General features: G+C 54.2%; 1 protein-coding gene across 1 annotated transcript in view; it reads left to right on the top strand.

The window, feature by feature from the left end:
- The first annotated feature begins 819 nt into the window (after positions 1–819).
- The window catches only part of MX2 (MX dynamin like GTPase 2), a 37701-nt gene continuing 20490 nt past the window's right edge, over positions 820–18030 (top strand). Inside the window, exons 1-5 of the mRNA XM_014839278.3 lie at positions 820–931; positions 11270–11651; positions 12200–12392; positions 14036–14173; positions 17808–17962. Coding sequence (XP_014694764.1) covers positions 11415–11651; positions 12200–12392; positions 14036–14173; positions 17808–17962 — 723 coding nt within the window. The 5' untranslated portion in view covers positions 820–931; positions 11270–11414. The remainder of the gene's footprint in view (positions 932–11269; positions 11652–12199; positions 12393–14035; positions 14174–17807; positions 17963–18030) is intronic.

Below are 18030 nucleotides of genomic sequence, written 5' to 3' on the forward strand. Positions count from 1 at the left end.
AACTTTTGTCACAGAGCAGAGGGTCTTTTGGAGCGCTCAGGTGCATGCCTGCATTTTTGCAGATGAAGTAATGGTGGGCTGGAAGATCCTGCTGGCCCAGGACTGAGTTCCTGGCTTGAAGCCAGCGTCTAGTGTGGACCCCACCCTCCTCCTGTCCCACCAGGGAGCGAGAACTTGCCAAGGGGGTGGGAACCACTGAGTGTGAGGGTATGCATTGCACAAATGGGTCATTTCGGCAAGCTGTGGACTTCCCTTCCTTGGATATTCAGGGTTTAACATGGGGAGAGGGTGACATTTGCTCGAGTTCCTCAGGCTCAATGCCCACGGGACATCTCAGAACTTTCAGATCACACACCGGAGTGTGCCCTGCAGGGCCCAGAATGGGAGCCACATACACAGTGGCTACTAAGTTAGTTAGAACTGAAAAGAATGAAACATTCAGTTCCTCAGTCTCACTAACCACATCTCAAATGCTCAGTGGCCACCTGTGGCTCCCACATTGGGCAGAGAACAGAACATTTCCATCGTTGCAGAAAGTCCTATGGGAAAGCACTGCCCTGTCACTGGATCTCCAAGTGTGGCTGGTCATCAGCCTCCCCTGCAAACTTGTTCGCAATACAGACTCTCTGCCTGCCCATGATGGGCTCCTTCAGATCCCCGGGATGGGCCCAGCCCCCAGCCCCCAGCCCCCTTGTGTGTTCACATGCCCCAGGGAGCCTCGGACGCAGGTCTAGCCTGAGGACCACTGCGTGAGTCACTGGGGATCATGTTGACTCTTTAGTTTCATTTCTGTGGTCTGGCCATTAGTTTCATTTCTCTGGCAGTTGGCAAGGGAGAACAGTGCATGAGGGGGTGGTTCATACACCACATAAAAGGAGGGCAGAGGAAGGGAGAGAGTGAGTTGCCTGGTCTCTGCTCTGGAGGTGCGCAGGTAAGAGCTGGGCTGGTGCGGGGATGCGTTCATGCAGTAGAAGTCCCTTTTAACAGGAGCCATAAAGACAAGGTTCTGCACCTGCCCCTCTGAGACTCAGAAATGCCTGTTGCTGCTGGCCCCCAGCCAGCCCTGCATGCAGAGGGTAGATTCTAGAAGATAAGTGGCTAGTCTGGGAGCACAGGGTGGCCCCCTCTTCCCAAATCTGGCCAAAAGCCTTGTAGCCACAAAGGGGGGTGGCTTTTGGGACACCTTTGCTCAGTGTCCATGGAATGCACACAGCTGGGGGTGGGGTGGGAGCTTTGTGCCCCTATGATATTGTGATAAGAAATATATTGGCTGCAGTCACCACACTGGACATTGCATCCCCAGAGTTAATGACTCTATTGCATACTTGAAAGTTGCTAAGAGAGTAGATCTTAAAAGTCCTCATCATAAGAAAAAAAATGTTGTAACTGTGTGTGGGGCCAGATGTTAACTAGACATATTGTGGTGATCATTTAGCCATATACACAATATTGAAAAAAAAAAAGAAAGATATTATTTGGTTTTCATCCTCTTTCCTGGCACAGAGCTCCTAAAACCCTTGGAAATTCCTAAGTGAAGAGAGCACTGTCTTTTGTTATGTTAATGAGGTGACTTTTGGAAAGCAGATAAACATAGGGTCTGATTGCCAGGAGAAACAACCCTGTGATTGGAGGGTTGGAACCTTCAGTCCCACCCCTGACTCTGGGGAGGGGAGAGGGGCTGGAGGTTGAATAAATCTCCAGTGGCCAATGATTTAATCAATCATGCCTATGTAATGGAGCCGCCATAAAAACCCACAAGGACGGGCTTAGGAGAGATCCCAGGGTGGTGACCATGGGGAGGTGTGGGGAGAGCGGTGTGCCTGGAGAGGACGTGGAAGCCCCACGCTTTTCCCCACCCCTCGCCCTATGCATCTCTTCCATCTGGCTGTTCCTGAGCTATATTCTTTTATAATAAGCCCGAAATTTAGTAAGTAAAATGTTCTCTGAGTTCTGTGAGCTGCTTTAGCAAATTATTCAAACTCAAGGAGGGGGTTGTGGGGGCCTCCAATCTATAACCAGTTGGTCAAAAGCACAGGTGACAACCTGAACTTGCAATTGGCGTCCGAAGTGGGCAGGATAGGGAGTGGGGGGGTGGAGCCGTCTTGTGGGACTGAGTCCTTCCCCTGTGGAATCTGATGCTATCTCTGGTAGATAGTGTCAGAATTGAGTTAATTGATTGGTGGTGTGGAACACACATACACACACACACACATACACACTGGAATTGGTGTCAGAATTGGAGCCCCAAAGCCTGGGCTCAGGGCTTCAGAAGCCCCCTTGCTTGTGCTATTGGTGGCACAGGCCACCCTCAGTGGTGCTAGAAAAGTGGCTCTGCTGAGCGAGAGGGCACCTGATTGCTAGCATTTGTTTCTTCCCTGGTGTAACATATACAGTTAAATTATTATGCCTTCAGTTTTTTACTTAGAGAGAGTCATTGATGCCACGTCTTCCCAGCAAAGAGAGGCATTTAGGGGAACCAATTGGGTACAAACCACAGGGCATTAACTTGCTGGGGCTGCTGTAAGAACGCACAGCAAACTTGGTGCCTTAAACAGCAGAATTGGATTCTCTTGCGGCTCTGGAGGCTGGGAGTCGATCAAGCTGTCAGCAGGTTTTGGTTCCTCCTGAGACTCTGTAGAACCCTTCCTTGCCTCTTCCAGATTCTGGTTGTTGCCAGCAATCCTTGGCGTTATTGGGGGAAACTATCTCAGGATGCTGGGGTGGCCTCTCCAGGTCACACCGCCAGCAGGAAGAAGAAATCCAGGCCACACAGTCACCCATGACATGTGACCAATTCTGGCAGATTTTGCAAGATAATCAGACTTGTAGCTCTTCCGCTGTGGTTCACATAGAACCACACAGTCAAGCCGAGGCAAGAGTGAGGGTTTAGACGTGGATCCTTGAATAGTAACACCTTCTTCCTCTTTCCTGGATGAAATCTCAGTAAGCCAGACTTTTGTTGTTGTATTCTGCTTTTAGGAGAAAGTAGTTTCCTAATTAGTATGAAGGAAGACAAAATATGCCCACAGGGCTGTCTGAGAGGTCATCCAGATTCAGCACAAGGTGCCAGGTCAAAGGGAGAGAAGTTTCCTAGTTAACTGTAGTGTTCTCGGTTCTGCGGGCATGAGCCTGTGTGGCTGTGGAACTTGGCAGAAGCCTGGGCCACAGCAGGTCCAGGATGCCAGGCCCCGGACCAGGCGATGGACCCAGGGCACTGAAGTTCAGGCCACTCAGACCTACTGAGACTCCTCTGGGGCTTAATGAAGCATGTGGGAAGCGCAAAACACAAAAGAAGCAAAAACAGTCCAAAGGAAGAGACCCAGCATGGAGGGGCTGGTCTTCAAGACTGCCTGTCTGAAGTCTAGCCATCATTGATGGTGGCACTCCAAGATGCAGTTTCCAGATCTGAATAGCTTTACTGTGTCCTCCTTATCAAGGTAATATCTTGTTCACTGGAATCCCCTGTCTGTTGCCTCCTAGCTATGGGATGGTATCCTAGTTACTTAACAGGTCTGAACTCCACTTCCCATGTTGTGTAACAATAGGGATAATGTAAATGAGATTCTAGAGCACATATCACTGTAGCCGGCACATGAAGAGCGTAAAGAGAGACGGGCGTGGCCACCAAGCTCCTGGGAGTTCCTCCTGACCCTCCTCCTGGCCTCTCTCCCCTGCCCAGTCCCTCTGTCCATCTGTCCATCTGTCTGTCCCATCACCCTACTCCCCTGCTCCTTCCTGGCCTCTTGGCACACACATGCCCTCACACCACTTCCCTCTGCGTTCACTCTCACAGCAGAGATTCCCAAACTTCCCCTGTTCAGGTGCCTTGAGCATCTCAGTAATTCGTTCATGGTGTCCCTGACCAAAAAGAATACCTAATAGCTCTATTGATTAATTAGTTAGTTCCAAACAACTTAATAATAGTAGATTGTGTGGTGTCCAACAGATGTCTCTGCACAACCCTGGGAAATCTGAAATACCCCATAGTACTCCCATGTGTCTGCTAAGGTTCCCCAGGGCACCTTGGCACACAGTTTGGGAAACATAGCATTACCGTCTTGGTTAATTCCCTTTTTTCAACTGCACACCACTCAAGGGCTTATCTGGGACGTAGGTAATCTCATCACAATTTGGGGGTGCCTTCAACAGAGGGGGTGTTGTCCCTGTGGACCCGGCTGTAAGGCTGTCCATGTTGAGATGCAGTCGCTTTCTCATCTCCCACTCTCCCAGCTGCTCTAGAACTGGGCAGACCATGGACAGAAACATGGGGAGAGTCAAGTTTTAGGGGAGGCAGGGAGACTGAGCTCAGGCTGCACTCCCGAGCTTGTGGAGTCTGTGGCCAGGCAGGCAGAGAGCTCTAGGTTTCACGACTTATACTCGGTCCAGCCACACCCCCAACTCTGTCCTCCTGCTGGACGGAGATCAGCACAGCGTCCAGGCAAAGATGTTTCCTTGTAGGTGATCAAAGACCCACGTGGGGATGCCCAGGGATGGTGCAAAACAGTTCTCTCCTGTTCCCTTCAGCTTTCCCTCGGTCCAGACTCGACTCCACCTCATTCAGCATCAGGGAGCCCTCCTCCCTTATCTCTCTCCTCCTGTCCTCTGCCATGGTCCTTTCTGCTCTTCCATCCCTTTGCCCACCTTTGAGGCCACTTCTTCCTCTGGGTTGCTGGCTCGGGCTCCTGTAAGTGGATTCCAGCCCATTGCCCCTGCATGGATCTAGATTGGAAGTGAGGGCAGGCAGGGTCCCTCTCGGATGCTGTGGGTCCTGCCCAGTGAGAGGGAAGGTAGGAAAGAAACCCCCTCTCTGGGGCGGCCTCAGTGATCCTTGTGTCAGACCAGCCATCTCTCTCCTCCCTGCTATGCTGTGCTGCTGCGCTCTGAGTCTCTTCTCTTTCTCCATCTTGTCAAAGACAATTCCATGCTCCCAACTTGATAGGATACTGCCGCCGCATCCTGCCACACAAGAAACCCAGATGTCAGTATTTCTCACACTGCCTCTCCCGGGCCTCTCTGTCTCTTCCTTCAGCTGCAACCTCTCCCCTGCCTTGGACCCCCTAGCTCCCCCCACCACCGCCAGCAAAGGCAGAGAATGTAGCGATTCCCAAAGACTGTCTTTTGCATGCCCTGCTCCATGTTGTTTTAAAAGTACCGCAATAAAACCATAAAACCAGGTAAGGCTTTGGGGACCGGAGCCGAGGATCACGACAGCAGCCTGCAAGAGCTGAGGGCAGTTTTGACAGCCGGAAATTTGTCTCTGAGCCTCCTCCCCATGAAGGCCAAGGTACGGGGGAGGGATTGTCTCCTCAGCTCTTTAACAAAAGAGATTAATTCCCCAGGAGAGCAAAGTCCTCATGCTGGGCCCTCTGTAAAGTAATTTGGTGTATGTTTGTATAAAGGAGGTTAATATAATCTTAATCTAATTTCCTTGTATTAAGGCAATAAGTCGACATGTTCTGGAGGCCAATTTTACTTAAATAAGCAGAGATCTTTTACGTGGGATCACAGTCACTCTTGACAACTTGCTGAAGGGTGGGCGTGACGTGAAGCGGCTGTTTCGTCAAACGGATGATTCTGTGGGGGGCAGCATGCGGTGGTGACGTGGTGATGTACAAAACCATGCAGTGCTGGACATGGCAAAGGCTGAACTTCAGAGACTCCAGAGAAATGAAGAAAATCTGGGAAATGCAAACCGGCCCTGAATGACCATGATTTCTTTTGGGCCCCCAGCAGAGGGAGGGGCTTTCTGAGAGCTTTCCATCCACCCCCACCCCCACCCCGCCCCCCAAGCCAGGGATGAAAATGCTTAGGGCCCCGGGGCACTTCTGATGTGGGCCTGACAGTGCTTCCTGTGCGGGGAATGCCTGCTCCACCCGGGGAAGAAGAGCCGTTCCTGTACAACGTCAAACACCAGGACAGACGAGCAGGCTGCCTGTGAGATTGGACTTTGGTGTAATTCACTCTCGAGCTGCTGCTAAATAATCTTGAGGTTGCCTTTCATCTATAAATGGGAACTCAGGTGCTGGCTTAGGATCTGAGCAATGTGGAATCCAAAACAAACAGAAAAAGATCAGGTTAAAGGAGGAGATAGAGGAAGAATGGCCTAGAAGTAACTAGGATGGTGTAACGTGCAAGGAAACCAAGTCGTGGGAAAGCAGCTACTCTTGGGCGGGTAAACGATAGTTAAGTTAGCTGCTTCTGCCACGGCCTGTAAGCGGAAGGGGAGGGCCTAGCCCTGGATTAGGGGATAGCCTGAGAGGGGGACAGATTGCCCCGTGGACAGCTCTGGGAGTTGGCACGCCTAAGTCAGTGTGTTGTGTACACGCCCAGAGAAGGCTGGGCAGAGTGAAGGATGCCAGAGCAGAGCCTGGCTGAGAGGCCTCCTGGAGGAGAAGGCGTCTCCACTTCGGCTCCCCACGAGCAGTGCCCTTTTGAAGAATGTGGGGTCAGTCATTGTTTCTGGGCCAAGTCGCCAGGCCGGGTGGCCAGGTCAGCATTCAGTTGAGAGACCACAGTGGTTTGGATCGAGGTGGCAGCAGTGGGAGACAGCTGGATTCTGAGTATTCGGACGGTCGAGTCGACAAATTGCTAAAGGCAGGCGGTGGGCTGAGCACAGAGAGGAGGCTGCGGGGGGGATGAGGAGGATGGGGAGACATTTTGGTGGAACCGCTAGAAGGCTGGAGCCGGCCTTCACTGAGATGGAAGGACTGGGGGGGGGGGGGGTAGGGGAGCGCCATACTAGTTCTGTTTCCAAGGAGGGACCCAGGGATACCTAAATCCTGCCCTAGAACAGCAGCCTCCCCGGTCACCACGGGAAATGAACCCATCCTTTGGTTCGGTTGCTCCTGCATCCGATATGGAGTGAGTGCCTGCTGTGTGTCCCTGTCTGGGGCCATCAGGGAAGCTGGGACTCCACCGTGCAGAAGACACAGAGTGCCTGCTCTCGTCAGGTGACAGGTGATCGTCCACAGAGAGAGAGTGACTTTGCAGGTGCTCAGGCAGAGGTGAGGGGGCTCCTTCCCCCCCGATGGCCTTTCGCAGGCCTTCCACCGGGGGTCCCCCTCCAAGTAAGGTCCCAGGTCGCAGGGCTGGCCGCTCGGAAGAGCGAAAGTAGAAGGCCTTCCCTGCCTCCGTATAGCCCGAACCCAAGTGTCGGGTCTGGCCCCAGCACTGCGGGAAGAGGCCAGGGCACACCCCCAGCAGGACGAGGCGGAGAGGGTCAGAGAGAGGTCAGGAGCTCCACCCCCAGAAGGGGGCTGCCTCTGGGCTTGGCTTTCTGAGCCCCCCAGGAGGAAGGGGACCTCAAGACAGACAAAAATCCTGGCACCAATTCTCCAGTCCTACCTGGCTTCTCTGGACTCTAAAATGAAAAAAGAAAAGAAAGCGAGAGGAACAGCCTCCTCCAGGCAGCCCTCGGGGAGTGCCTTGCAGAACCTCGCAAGAGAGAGCCGGGAGAGCCCCCTGTCCACCAGCCCCGAGCCCCCGGGCCTCCCCTCAGCTCTCCCTTCCCTGGGCTCTGGTGGTGGGAAAGGAGGTGGCGTGGCGAGAAGCAGAGCGTGATGGTGCTGGCACCAGCTTCCACTCTTGCAGCCACGTGGTGCCTGGCACAGGGCTAAACCTTCAATAAACAAACGCCTTTAACCCACAACGTCCTCATGGGGTGTCAGGATCCCCATTCTCTAGATGTAGGAAATTACACCCAGGGAGATTCCAGCACATACCCGAGGTCACACACAGCTGGCCTGGCCTCAGACGCCCCCTTGCTGAAGATATCAGAACTAACCCTGGTTTCTATTTGCTTATCCTGAAATCAGATCACAGAGTTTATCTTAAAGAGATAGTGCAACCACTCATCTCTGATTCTCTTGGCCTTAGCTTAGTGGTACCCCCCATCAAAAATAGAGCCTGAGGGGCCGGCCCAGTGGTGTAGCTGTTAAGTTTGTGTGGGTTCGCATCCCCGGCGGCCCTTTTCACAGCTTATCAAGCCACGCTGTGGCAGCATCCCCACATAGAAAATAGAGGAAGGTGGGCACAGATGTTAGCTCAGCCAGTCTTCCTCAAAAAAAAAAAAAAAAATAGAGCCTAAGACAGGAGTATGTGCATAGACTTTTCGGGAAGGGATGCCAGGGGGGTGGAGTGGGGTCTGGACAGGTGACCCAGAGATGGAAGGTGTGAGCCGCTGACCCCATGAGGGCAACTAGGCTCCATCCCGTGTGGGCCTTCTAAGGAGACGTGTAGGATCGTGCACATCTGAGAGGTGGGCGAAGAGAGCAGTGTCACGGCCTCCATGGGTCAGAGGTTGCCCCAGGGGGTTAACCTGCCTCTTTCCAGTTCAGGCACGCTTGGGAGCCAGGTGGGTGCAGGCAGGCCCCACCGCAGCTTCAGAGAAGCCCCAAGGTGAGCCCGAGGGGTGTGGGGCGGCCAGGAGGGGCAGGTTGTGGGACACCCCCTCTCCTGTCTTCCCTGTCTCCTCCTTTCTCGCCTGGGGCTGGGCGCCATCCTCCAGCTCCCAGCCCTGCATGGCTTTGAACTCCACCACCCACACCAGGGACCCAGGCGAGCTCCTGACTTTCCTGAACTTCCACCTCTTTGGCTGGGGATACAAGGACCTAAGGAGCAGAGGGTGGTGGTGACAAATTCAGTGTGTTAGCGTGTCAAGTGTTCAGAACAGTGCCGGGCACAGAGGAGAACTCTGGTCTCGAGGGAGTGCTGAGTCCTGGGGCGTGGCTGTTGGTCCCAAACCTGCATGACTCTGGCTGTGTGTGACCTGGCCTCCCGCCCTCGCCCCTTATCCACGGCCGGCCAGGTCCTTTATTGCACCTGGTCTCCTTACCTGCATGGATGTCCATCGCGTCACTCCCCAGCTCACAGCCTTCCCACCAAAGAACCCACAACTCCGATCATTTCCCCTCACTCCCTGCCCACAGTCACACAGTCCTTCTTCCTGTTCCCTGAGCTCATTCTGACCTCAGGACCTTTGCACTTGCAGTTCCTCTGCCAGGAAGGCTCCTTCCTGGGTCCTCAGAGATTAGACCGTCTGCCCATTCCACTTCCTGTTCACAGATGTGCCCGCAAGCAGACTTTCCCTGACAGTCCTTCAGGGAAAATAACACCCAAACCGTGACCTCTAACCCACTGCCCGACTTTCTTCCAGATGCTCCAGCCTCACCTGGAGTTATGTCATTGTAGAGTTCTTTGTGGGTTGGCTTATTTGTTTGGGGGTCTCCCTGCTAAAATCTATGTGCCAGGAGCAGGGACTTTATCTGACTTGGTCACCATCTTACCCCCACAGCAGAAAGTGCCTGGCACATAGTAGGTCCTTGTACTAGTTTGCTAGGGCCGCCATAACAAAGTGCCCCAGGCTGGGTGGCTTAGGCCACGGAAGTTTATTTTCTCACCATCCTGGAGGACAGAAGTCCAAGATCAAGGTCAGCAGGGTTGGTGCCTTCTGAGGCCTCTCTCCTTGGCTCACAGAAGGCTGTCTTCTCGCTGTCGCCCCTCTGTGTGTCTGTGTTCTAATCTCTTCTCATAAGGACCCCAGGCGTGTAGGATGAGGGCCCACGCATATGACCTCGTTTACCTTAATCCCCTCTAGAAAGGTCATATCTCCAAGCAAGGTCACATTCTGAGGTCCTGTGGTTAGGACGTCAACATATGAATTTGGAGTGGACACAATTCAGCCCGTAACATCCTCAACACATATTTGTTGAATGACTGAATGATGGAATGAATGAAACCTCATTTCTTTTTGAGTAGGCCATGGCACACACAAAGTTGTGAATGTGCGTGTCCAGTGTAAAGAAAGGCAAGATGTGTAGAGAGATGCCATAAACACTGAAAGGTAGGTTGGGACTACATTTTTTAGAGATTTTGTCCTGAAAAAAGTTCACAGTGGTTTTTAGAAAAGATAGTGACTCATGAGATCGGGGATAGGGGGGTGGTTAGAAAGAAAGCAGGCCCAGTAGAGAAGGGCACCCATGCACGACGTTGTGAGCAAAGCAGGAAGGGCTGGGCTGAGGGGTTTCGGCTGGACAATGAGCGAAAGTGGACTTCCCAAAGGCCAGCTGATGGGGAAGAGGCAGCCTTGAGACTGCGGTCCTTTCCCACGCTGTCTCCTGGGGCTGCCGTGACAAATTCCCCAAACTGCGGAGCTTAAAACAACAGACTCTTACACCCTCACCACTCCGGAGGCCAGAAGTTCCAGATCAAGGCACCAGCAGAACTGGTTCCTCCTGGAGCCTCTGAGGGAGAACGGGTTCCCGGCCTCTCTCCTCACTCCAGACGCTCCCAGCAGCCTTTGGTGCTCTTCAGCGCGGGGCAGCATCCTTCCAGTCCTGGCCTCTGTTCCCACATGGCCCTCTCTCCTGTGAGTCTGAGCACCTCAAATCTCCCTCTGCTGTCTCTCATGCATTCAGGGCCCACTCTCATCTCCAGATCCTCACCTTAATGACATCTGCAAATGCCCTTTTTCCAAAGAAGGTCTCATTCACAATTCCAGGTGGACATGAATTTGAGGGGCGGGGTGGGGGGGAGGGGAAACCGTTCAACCTCCTGCATCCACTGTGTTCCTGGAGGGGAGGGGCCGTGTAAGTCAGAGTAGGCAGAGGTTCCTGCCCAGTGTCGCCTGGCTTGGGTCTCTGAGTGCTGACTGAGGCCGGTAACTGGACTTCCGGCACTTCAGCTTCCTGACCTGGAAGATGCAGATAAGGAGCTGACACGCAGGGCTGCTGTGAAGATACAGTGAGCCTCTGAGAGCAGCGCTGGGCGAGGCCAGTACTCCCCAGGCCAGAGATTTCTGACAGTGCTGGCTTGATCCATAGAGCCATAGACACCCAAACACCCACTCCTCCTAGACTCCCAGCAGCCCAACCGGGTCTGGGTGAGGAACGGTGACAGCACGGGGTGGGGGCACCGGCTTCCAGAGGGCCTGAGAGATGCCGCTTCTCCTCTCTCCACGCCTAAGGGTCTCCTGTCCCGTCCTGAGCCACAGGTGACATGGAGCCCATCATAAGTGACAGAGGAACATTCACTCTCCTATGGAAAGGTGGAATCCACTGCCCCTTGTCCCGAAGCCCTGGGGACCCACAGAGACCCCACTTGTTCTCTGCGCCCCTTTGCGCCAACATCCCCTCCTCACACAGGGGGCCTGTGTCTGTGGGGGAGGCAGGGGTGGTACTGCGGTTGGGTGAGCCGAGGCTGGCAGATGTGCGGCCTAGGGGAGGACCATCTGGTGACGTTTGGGCCACTCTCCCACCTTGTGTCTTTGCAGGGCTTGTGAAGAAGATTGGAGGTCCTGAAGCACAGGAACTCGCCCACCAGCTCTGGCTGGGCGACAGCTAATACCCAAGGCCCACCGGTTTGGGCGGCACAAGAAGAAGAATTCATTGTCTTCCCAGCACCATCCAAAAAAAGAAATGAGTTTCTCCCAGCAAGGGCCACCGCCCCCTGGTGGAGCAGCAGGAAAAATGACGATTCCCCCAAACGGGCAGGTGGGAGAGAAGTTCTCGACGCAGATCCCCAAGGATTTCAACTTTCTGGCATTGAACACTCCGCTGCCAGAAGAAGAAACGGGCCAACAGAGGACAAAGGAAAGTCAGGAGGGCCGACGTTCAGGACAGGCGCATTCCAGCCGCCAGCCAAAGGAAGGACAGGTGAGTGGCTGTGGATGAGCCCACCCGCTCCAACAGCACAGCTGGTGGCCCCCAGCTCTCCTGGGCATGCCAACAAGCACCAGGGACATAGTCTCTGGGATAGCAATGCCCTTCCTCAGCATGAGTCTGGGGGCTTCTGTTCCATGTACCGGAGTCTCCTTCCCCGGAGATTTTCCTTGGGCTACTCCTACTGCTGTCACCACTGCCAACCCCCCCACCTCCCTCCTACCTCAGCTCAGCAGCCCCAGTGCCCAGCTCCTCCCTCCTTCCAGCTGGGAGCTCCCACCTCTTGGTACCTTCTCTCTGCTCAGCCAGGAATCTCCCCCCACCCAGCCCCAGATATCTGCCACGTCAGCAGAAGTTAAGCCTCAATAGGAACAGGTCACAGGGACCTCCCCGAGGCACAACTGAGTCCTCCTGCAACCCAGATCCTCCTCCCAGCCCTCCCATATGCAACCAACATCAGTAGATGCACAGATTCTGCCTCCCCACGGCGGTGGGAGCCCTATCAGTTGCCAAGGCTGTGAATTCTCTTCTGCCTCCTCCAGGGGCTCGAGAACAACCTGTACAACCAGTATGAGGAGAAGGTGCGCCCGTGCATCGACCTCATCGACTCCCTGCGGGCCCTGGGTGTGGAGCAGGACATAGCCCTGCCCGCTATCGCCGTCATCGGGGACCAGAGCTCGGGCAAGAGCTCTGTGCTGGAGGCTCTTTCCGGGGTCGCCCTTCCCAGAGGCAGCGGTAAGCACGGATGGACCAGCATTACCTGCAGGGAGTAGCCAGCCACCTGTGAGCCACAGAGCATCCCTGAGGTACCAGTGGTTTCAGAGACAGACTGCTGGAAGGCCCGCAGGAGGACAGCTCCTCCAGGCCCTGACGGCTAAGGTCTAGAGGGCACTTCCTGGGCTGGCCACCCTGGATGTGCTGTGCAGTCCCCTCTCACACGGCCGTAGCCACCGCTTGGCCTGTATCAGTCAAGATCTGGGGACCTTGTGGGTTCTTCTAGTGGTCTCTGTGAGAGTGCAGAAGCATTTCTTCTTTGATCGTGTTAAATTTATAAGTTTCAGGTGACATATGTAGTCTTTTCGAATAATTTTCTCAATGCTTTGAAAAGCTGTTAGCCAGGATCACGGCATGATGACACTTTTTCCTGTAATTGTGTGTGCAGAGTCAAGATGCTGTGGTACATGTATGACTTAATAAGATAATTATAGAGGAAGAAAAGAAGGAAAGAGGTGGTATCCCCAAAGTGGGTAGAGGGAGGCCCCGTCCTGATTCCCTCTCTTGCTCCCACCTCCTGCCAGCGCTGCCCACCAGCCAAACCCAACCAGAGCCTAAGGGCCAGGAGGCACAGACACTGTCCTGCCAGGGCTGCCTCTGGGGCAGAGAGGAGGGTGTGGGAAGCTGGAGGTCTGCCCAGATCCTCCAAGGCCCCCAACAAGAGCCGCCACACTAGGCGCCCAGCCCATGTTCCCTCCCGGCCACAGGTAGCCCCATCCTCTGCTCCGGGCTGTCCTCTAATATCCCAGGCCTGGGCGCCTGATGCCTGAGAGGGTAAGAGTCTGGGGCAGGCGCTCCTCCTCACTGCTCTGGGTTCGGGATTTTGGGGAGAGGCACAACAGAGCGGAGAGTCTGGATGTGGGATGGCCAGGGGCAAGCATGTGACCCTGGGCAAGTCCTCAGGCTGGACCAGGAGATAACTGCTGGCTCATAGGCAGCACTCCTTCACAGCCCTGCACAGCAGGAGCCCCAGCCCCAACAGCTCGGGGCTATTCTAGCCTTCTTAGCTCCAGCTGCACCGGGAGCTTCCTACCTTCCTGCTGGGCAGCAGACACCTTTAGGATTTCTGTGGACCCCCACCTTTGGAACGTCCAGCATCTCCCCCAGGCTCCTGCCACCTCCTCCCTGCACCCTCCACCCTCGAGTTGGGGGGGAGCCTTGGGAGGGGCTCATGGCCCTTGGGCAGACCTCACTGCTCCACATCTCTGTCTGCTCCCGTCCCCCGGCTGCCACCTGGACAAAGACAAGTCCCGCCCATGCCCAGGGTGCTGGCCCAGCTCTGAGGTGTGCGGGAGCCTTGACTTCTGCTTGCATGCCTTACCGGGCAGCGAGGCAGCGACTGTGGCCACGGTCAGCCTGGAGGTGCTCGATGACCCCCGAGCGGGGCGCTGGCACCAGCTGCAACTGCTTGCAGTCCCCGAGCCCACGCTCCTTTGCACCTGCCCAGTCCAGGCCCCCTTCAGGTACCAGCGGGCCCTAGAGGGTCAGAAATTTCAGACGAGGCCTCTGGGGACCCTAGGGCAGCTCCTTGGCGGGTAAGAGTGAAGGACACCTGTGAATCTTCTTTTTAAAGCAAACTTAGGGTGTTTGGGAATCTCTCTCAGGAATCGTAACCAGGTGTCCGCTGGTGCTGAAACTGAAGAAGCAGCTGCAGGAGTGCACGTGGAGGGGCAGGATCAGTTACAGGAACGTGGAGGTCCAGCTGCAGGAGCCCTCCCAGGTGGAGAAGGAGATCTGCGAAGGTAGGACCCACGCGGGCTCCACAGGTGCCTCTCCCTGGCTGCTCCCTCACCGTCCCGGCTCCGGCCGCTCCTCCTCCTGATCAGTGGGGATTCTTCAGCTCCCCCAGGGAGCACACTCTCTTCCTGCCAGGCTTTGCCACATGCTGGCCCCCCTGCCGCCCACACTGCCCCCTCCTTTCACCTGCCTAATTCCTACTCTGACTTCGGGTCTCAGTTTACCTGTCCCTCCTCAGGAAGTGTCCCCCGCAGGGCCCCCCAGCCCTAGCCCCCAGCCCAGATCTGGTCACCACTGTCCTGAGACACAATGATGGCTGGCCGCCTTGTGGCCCCGTTCCCATGCAGCATCCCCCAAACACCGACCCCACCCACCCATCATTCCTGGAAGCACAGCCAACACTCAGCCTTTGAAGAAAGTTTACCAATGCGTGAGATTAGCATCAGGTAAGGATAGAAGGATAAAGAGGCCGAATTCCTCCTGGAGTCCACTTCCGTAGCCCCTCAGAGGAGCTCCTGGAGGTCACCCCCTCTACAGCCCTGCACGCCCACATCCCTGAGCCTGCCCAGCCCTCCCTGTGCAGGTTCTCCCCTTTCCTGCTCCCCTGCTGGTCTCAGCCAGGCAGGCAAAAGATAGCCCTGACCCTAAGAGGAGTCTCTGCAGCGACAACCTCAGTTCCAGGGAGCCAGGCTTTGCACATCATTAAATAGCAAACTCCGCATCTGAAGGGGAGGCCTTTCCGTGACTTCCCGGGCTCAGCGCCCCAAGAACCCAGTGTCTCCAGGCCTCAGATAGCTCACTGAGGGGATCCCTTCCAGAATGGAGGAGTCCTGCCCCCAGTCTGGCATTCACCCCTGAATACAGAAGCTGCTCGAGGCCCCCAGTTGGCAAGTTTTAGCTTCAACGTACAAAAACTCTGCACCCCAGCTGTGCCCACCACGGCTGTCCCGGGGCTGCCATGGTGCCGAGCACACCCTGCAGCATTCATTGATGTCTGTCCTGACTCTCTGTGGGCAGGACCAGGAGGGCTGTGTGCTCTCGGAGCCTCTAGCAGAGCTCCAGCACACCGTGGGTGCATGCGTTGCAAATGTTCTGTGTAAGGATGGATGATGAGCAGGCCGTGGCTAAGGCGTCTTTAGAACAGCATCTCAGAACTTCCGTCCCCTGCTGGTAGGAGTGTAAATTGGTGCAACCACTTTGGAAAACTGGCGATATCCACTAAAGCTGGAGGTGGGCACACCCTATGATGCTCCAATGCTCCACTCCTGAGTATGCACCCAGCCACAATGTGCACCAAAAGACAGGTTCTAGAATGTTCCTTGCAACACTCTTGTGCTAGCAACACCCTGGGAACTACCCCAATGTCTGTCCACAGTAGACTGGATCAGGCAATGCCGCATGGCCACAGGGTAGAATAAGACACAGATATGAGGACGAACAGCCCTCAGCTACAAGCACCAACAAGGGTGACTCTTACAAACGTAAGGTTGAGTGAAAGGGGCTAGACATAAGGGAGTCCATGTTTTACAATTCCACTTGTAATTAGGTGGGACGACATGAAATTGCTGTTCTTATGGGTCAAAAGTGGTCACGCAGCAGCAAATTCATTTGGCTCGACCAAGTCTAAAGTCTAAAGATGACAAAAGGAATGGATGCTATTGGCGGTCAGGATTGTGGTCACTCTTGATGAGGGCTAGTGACCGCAGGGAGTATCTGGGCCTCTAGGGGCCGGCTGTGTTCTGTTTCTTGATCCCGGTGTTGGTTACACCTGTGTGTGCAGCCTGTGAAACTCACCAAGCCACACACTTAGGACAGTGGGTACTTTTCTGTACATATGTTACGCTTCAACAAAAAACTACAAAAATCATGTCTTAAATAGTGATTATGAAACGATAATTAAAACAGGAAAAGCTTAGAAGGAGTAACCCTGGTTTTCAACATGCCCCTGTTCTAGTGCTAAAGGATTAGGCAATTAACTGGAAGTGTTGCTTAAGCTGCCTCCCTGTTTTCCGATTCAGAGTTGTCCCCAAATGTAGGTGGAATGCGTAACTGCCCACAGATTTCATTGCTGGCGTCCCAGAATGACACCAGCATTTCTCTTCTCATCTGACCCAGGTCCAGCCATCCACTTGTGGGGAGCCCACTCAGTGCCCCTGGGGCAGGCACTTCGTAACTTACAATGTCGGTGTGTTACCAGCTACAGACATAGGTTCTCTACCCACCGCACAAGAGGGGCCAAATAAAAATTGGAATGCCAGGCTTATGGCAAGGAAAAGGTTTTTATTTTGGGAGACATCAGCCAGGAGACGAGAATGAGCCGTCAAATTTGTCTCATCTCTTCTCATCTCCCCAAAAGATCGGAGGCAAGGGGTTTTTTAAAGGTTGCAAGGAACGTGGCTGCATGTAGGGTGGCAGGGGGGCATCAGTGGCCTTGCTGGTTGGAGCTTTCCCACCAGCCTGCATTTGGCCTTGTAAGGCTGCTTACAGAGGAGGATGATAAGGGAATTTGCAGGTGGGTGACCTTTGCTGTCTGTCTCCATGGAGGATAGTGGATGCTGGAGCCAGGAAGCCAGGAAGTAAGCAGGGAATGAGTACTTTGGTTTTAACCCCATATATGCTGGGTTTAATGTAGGAGAACTGACATGACGGCCAATATCAAGTGCACTCCTGTAGGTCACAACCATGCGACCTTCCCAGGGGCCCTTTACCTAAGGCCTTGGAGTCTATCAGAATGGATCCTCTCCCCGTCCCAAAGCCATTGTGCCACAGAATTGGTCACAAATAAGTTGTTCTGTCCAGTGAGTTTATTGTGTCCAAGTGTAGGCTTGATGACCCCCAGGCAAGGCTGCTGGAGAAAGAAGGGTCTTCTGGCCCTGATGTTCCAGGATTCACTTTCTGTTCCATGCAACATCCAAAGGCAAATTCTGAGAAGGGAAGGAAGGGGGGAGGTATTGACACAAAGCAAGTAACTGGGGTGGGCTTAGGGAGCGTCATCCTCATGTCTCCAGGCTTCCCTGGAGACATGTCCCCGTCCTCATCTTGTCCTTGGCATGGGTGTCCTACATATCTGATTTTTGCCGTTGGCACCTTCCCCTCACCTAGACACTCCTGGGCTTCAACTCATTTCAAGATGTTAACAGGGGCCCTAGGTCCTGGCTTCCCAGCGTGGTGGTTCCTGGTCTGCAGGAGCGACATCACCTGGGGGTTTGTTGGAATTGCAGAATCTCAGGCCACTCCTCAGAGCTGCTGTTAAGAACAAGTCCCTGCATCCAGCCCACTCCCAAGCTTCCACCTTTTGAAGGGAGGAATATTGAAGAATTGGTGGATATATTTTAAAACTACCACAATTCCCACAGAAAATATTGAAAAGCGTAAAGAAAGAGAACAGGGTGCATCCGCCATCCCACTGAGAACACGTCAGTATATTTTCCTACAGACTTTCCGAGGGTTTACGTACATGCTACCACCGTAGTGCCCTCAGAGATCACTCTGCAGACTTCTGTGAAATGTTTCTTAAGCACCAGGGACTCTCCGAAGCGCCTATACTCTGAAAACAAGCGGTCACCTTTAAGAACAAGTGCTTTTTCTCACATGGGCTGTAATTTGGATTCTGAGTTTCTCCTCTCTTGGTGGTTGTAGCCCAGAACTTTGTAGCTGGGAATGGAGTTGGCATCAGCCACGAGCTCATTAGTCTGGAGATCACTTCCCCTGAGGTTCCGGATCTGACCCTCATCGACCTTCCCGGCATCGCCAGGGTGGCCGTGGGAAATCAGCCCCAGAACATCGGACGTCAGGTGAGCCTGTCTGGAACTTGGGAATGGGCCGACGTTGGGGAGGTCTCTGCCAGCAGCCCAAGGGCTCA

This window comes from Equus asinus, chromosome 18 (assembly GCF_041296235.1).
Source record: "Equus asinus isolate D_3611 breed Donkey chromosome 18, EquAss-T2T_v2, whole genome shotgun sequence".
NCBI lineage: Eukaryota > Metazoa > Chordata > Mammalia > Perissodactyla > Equidae > Equus > Equus asinus.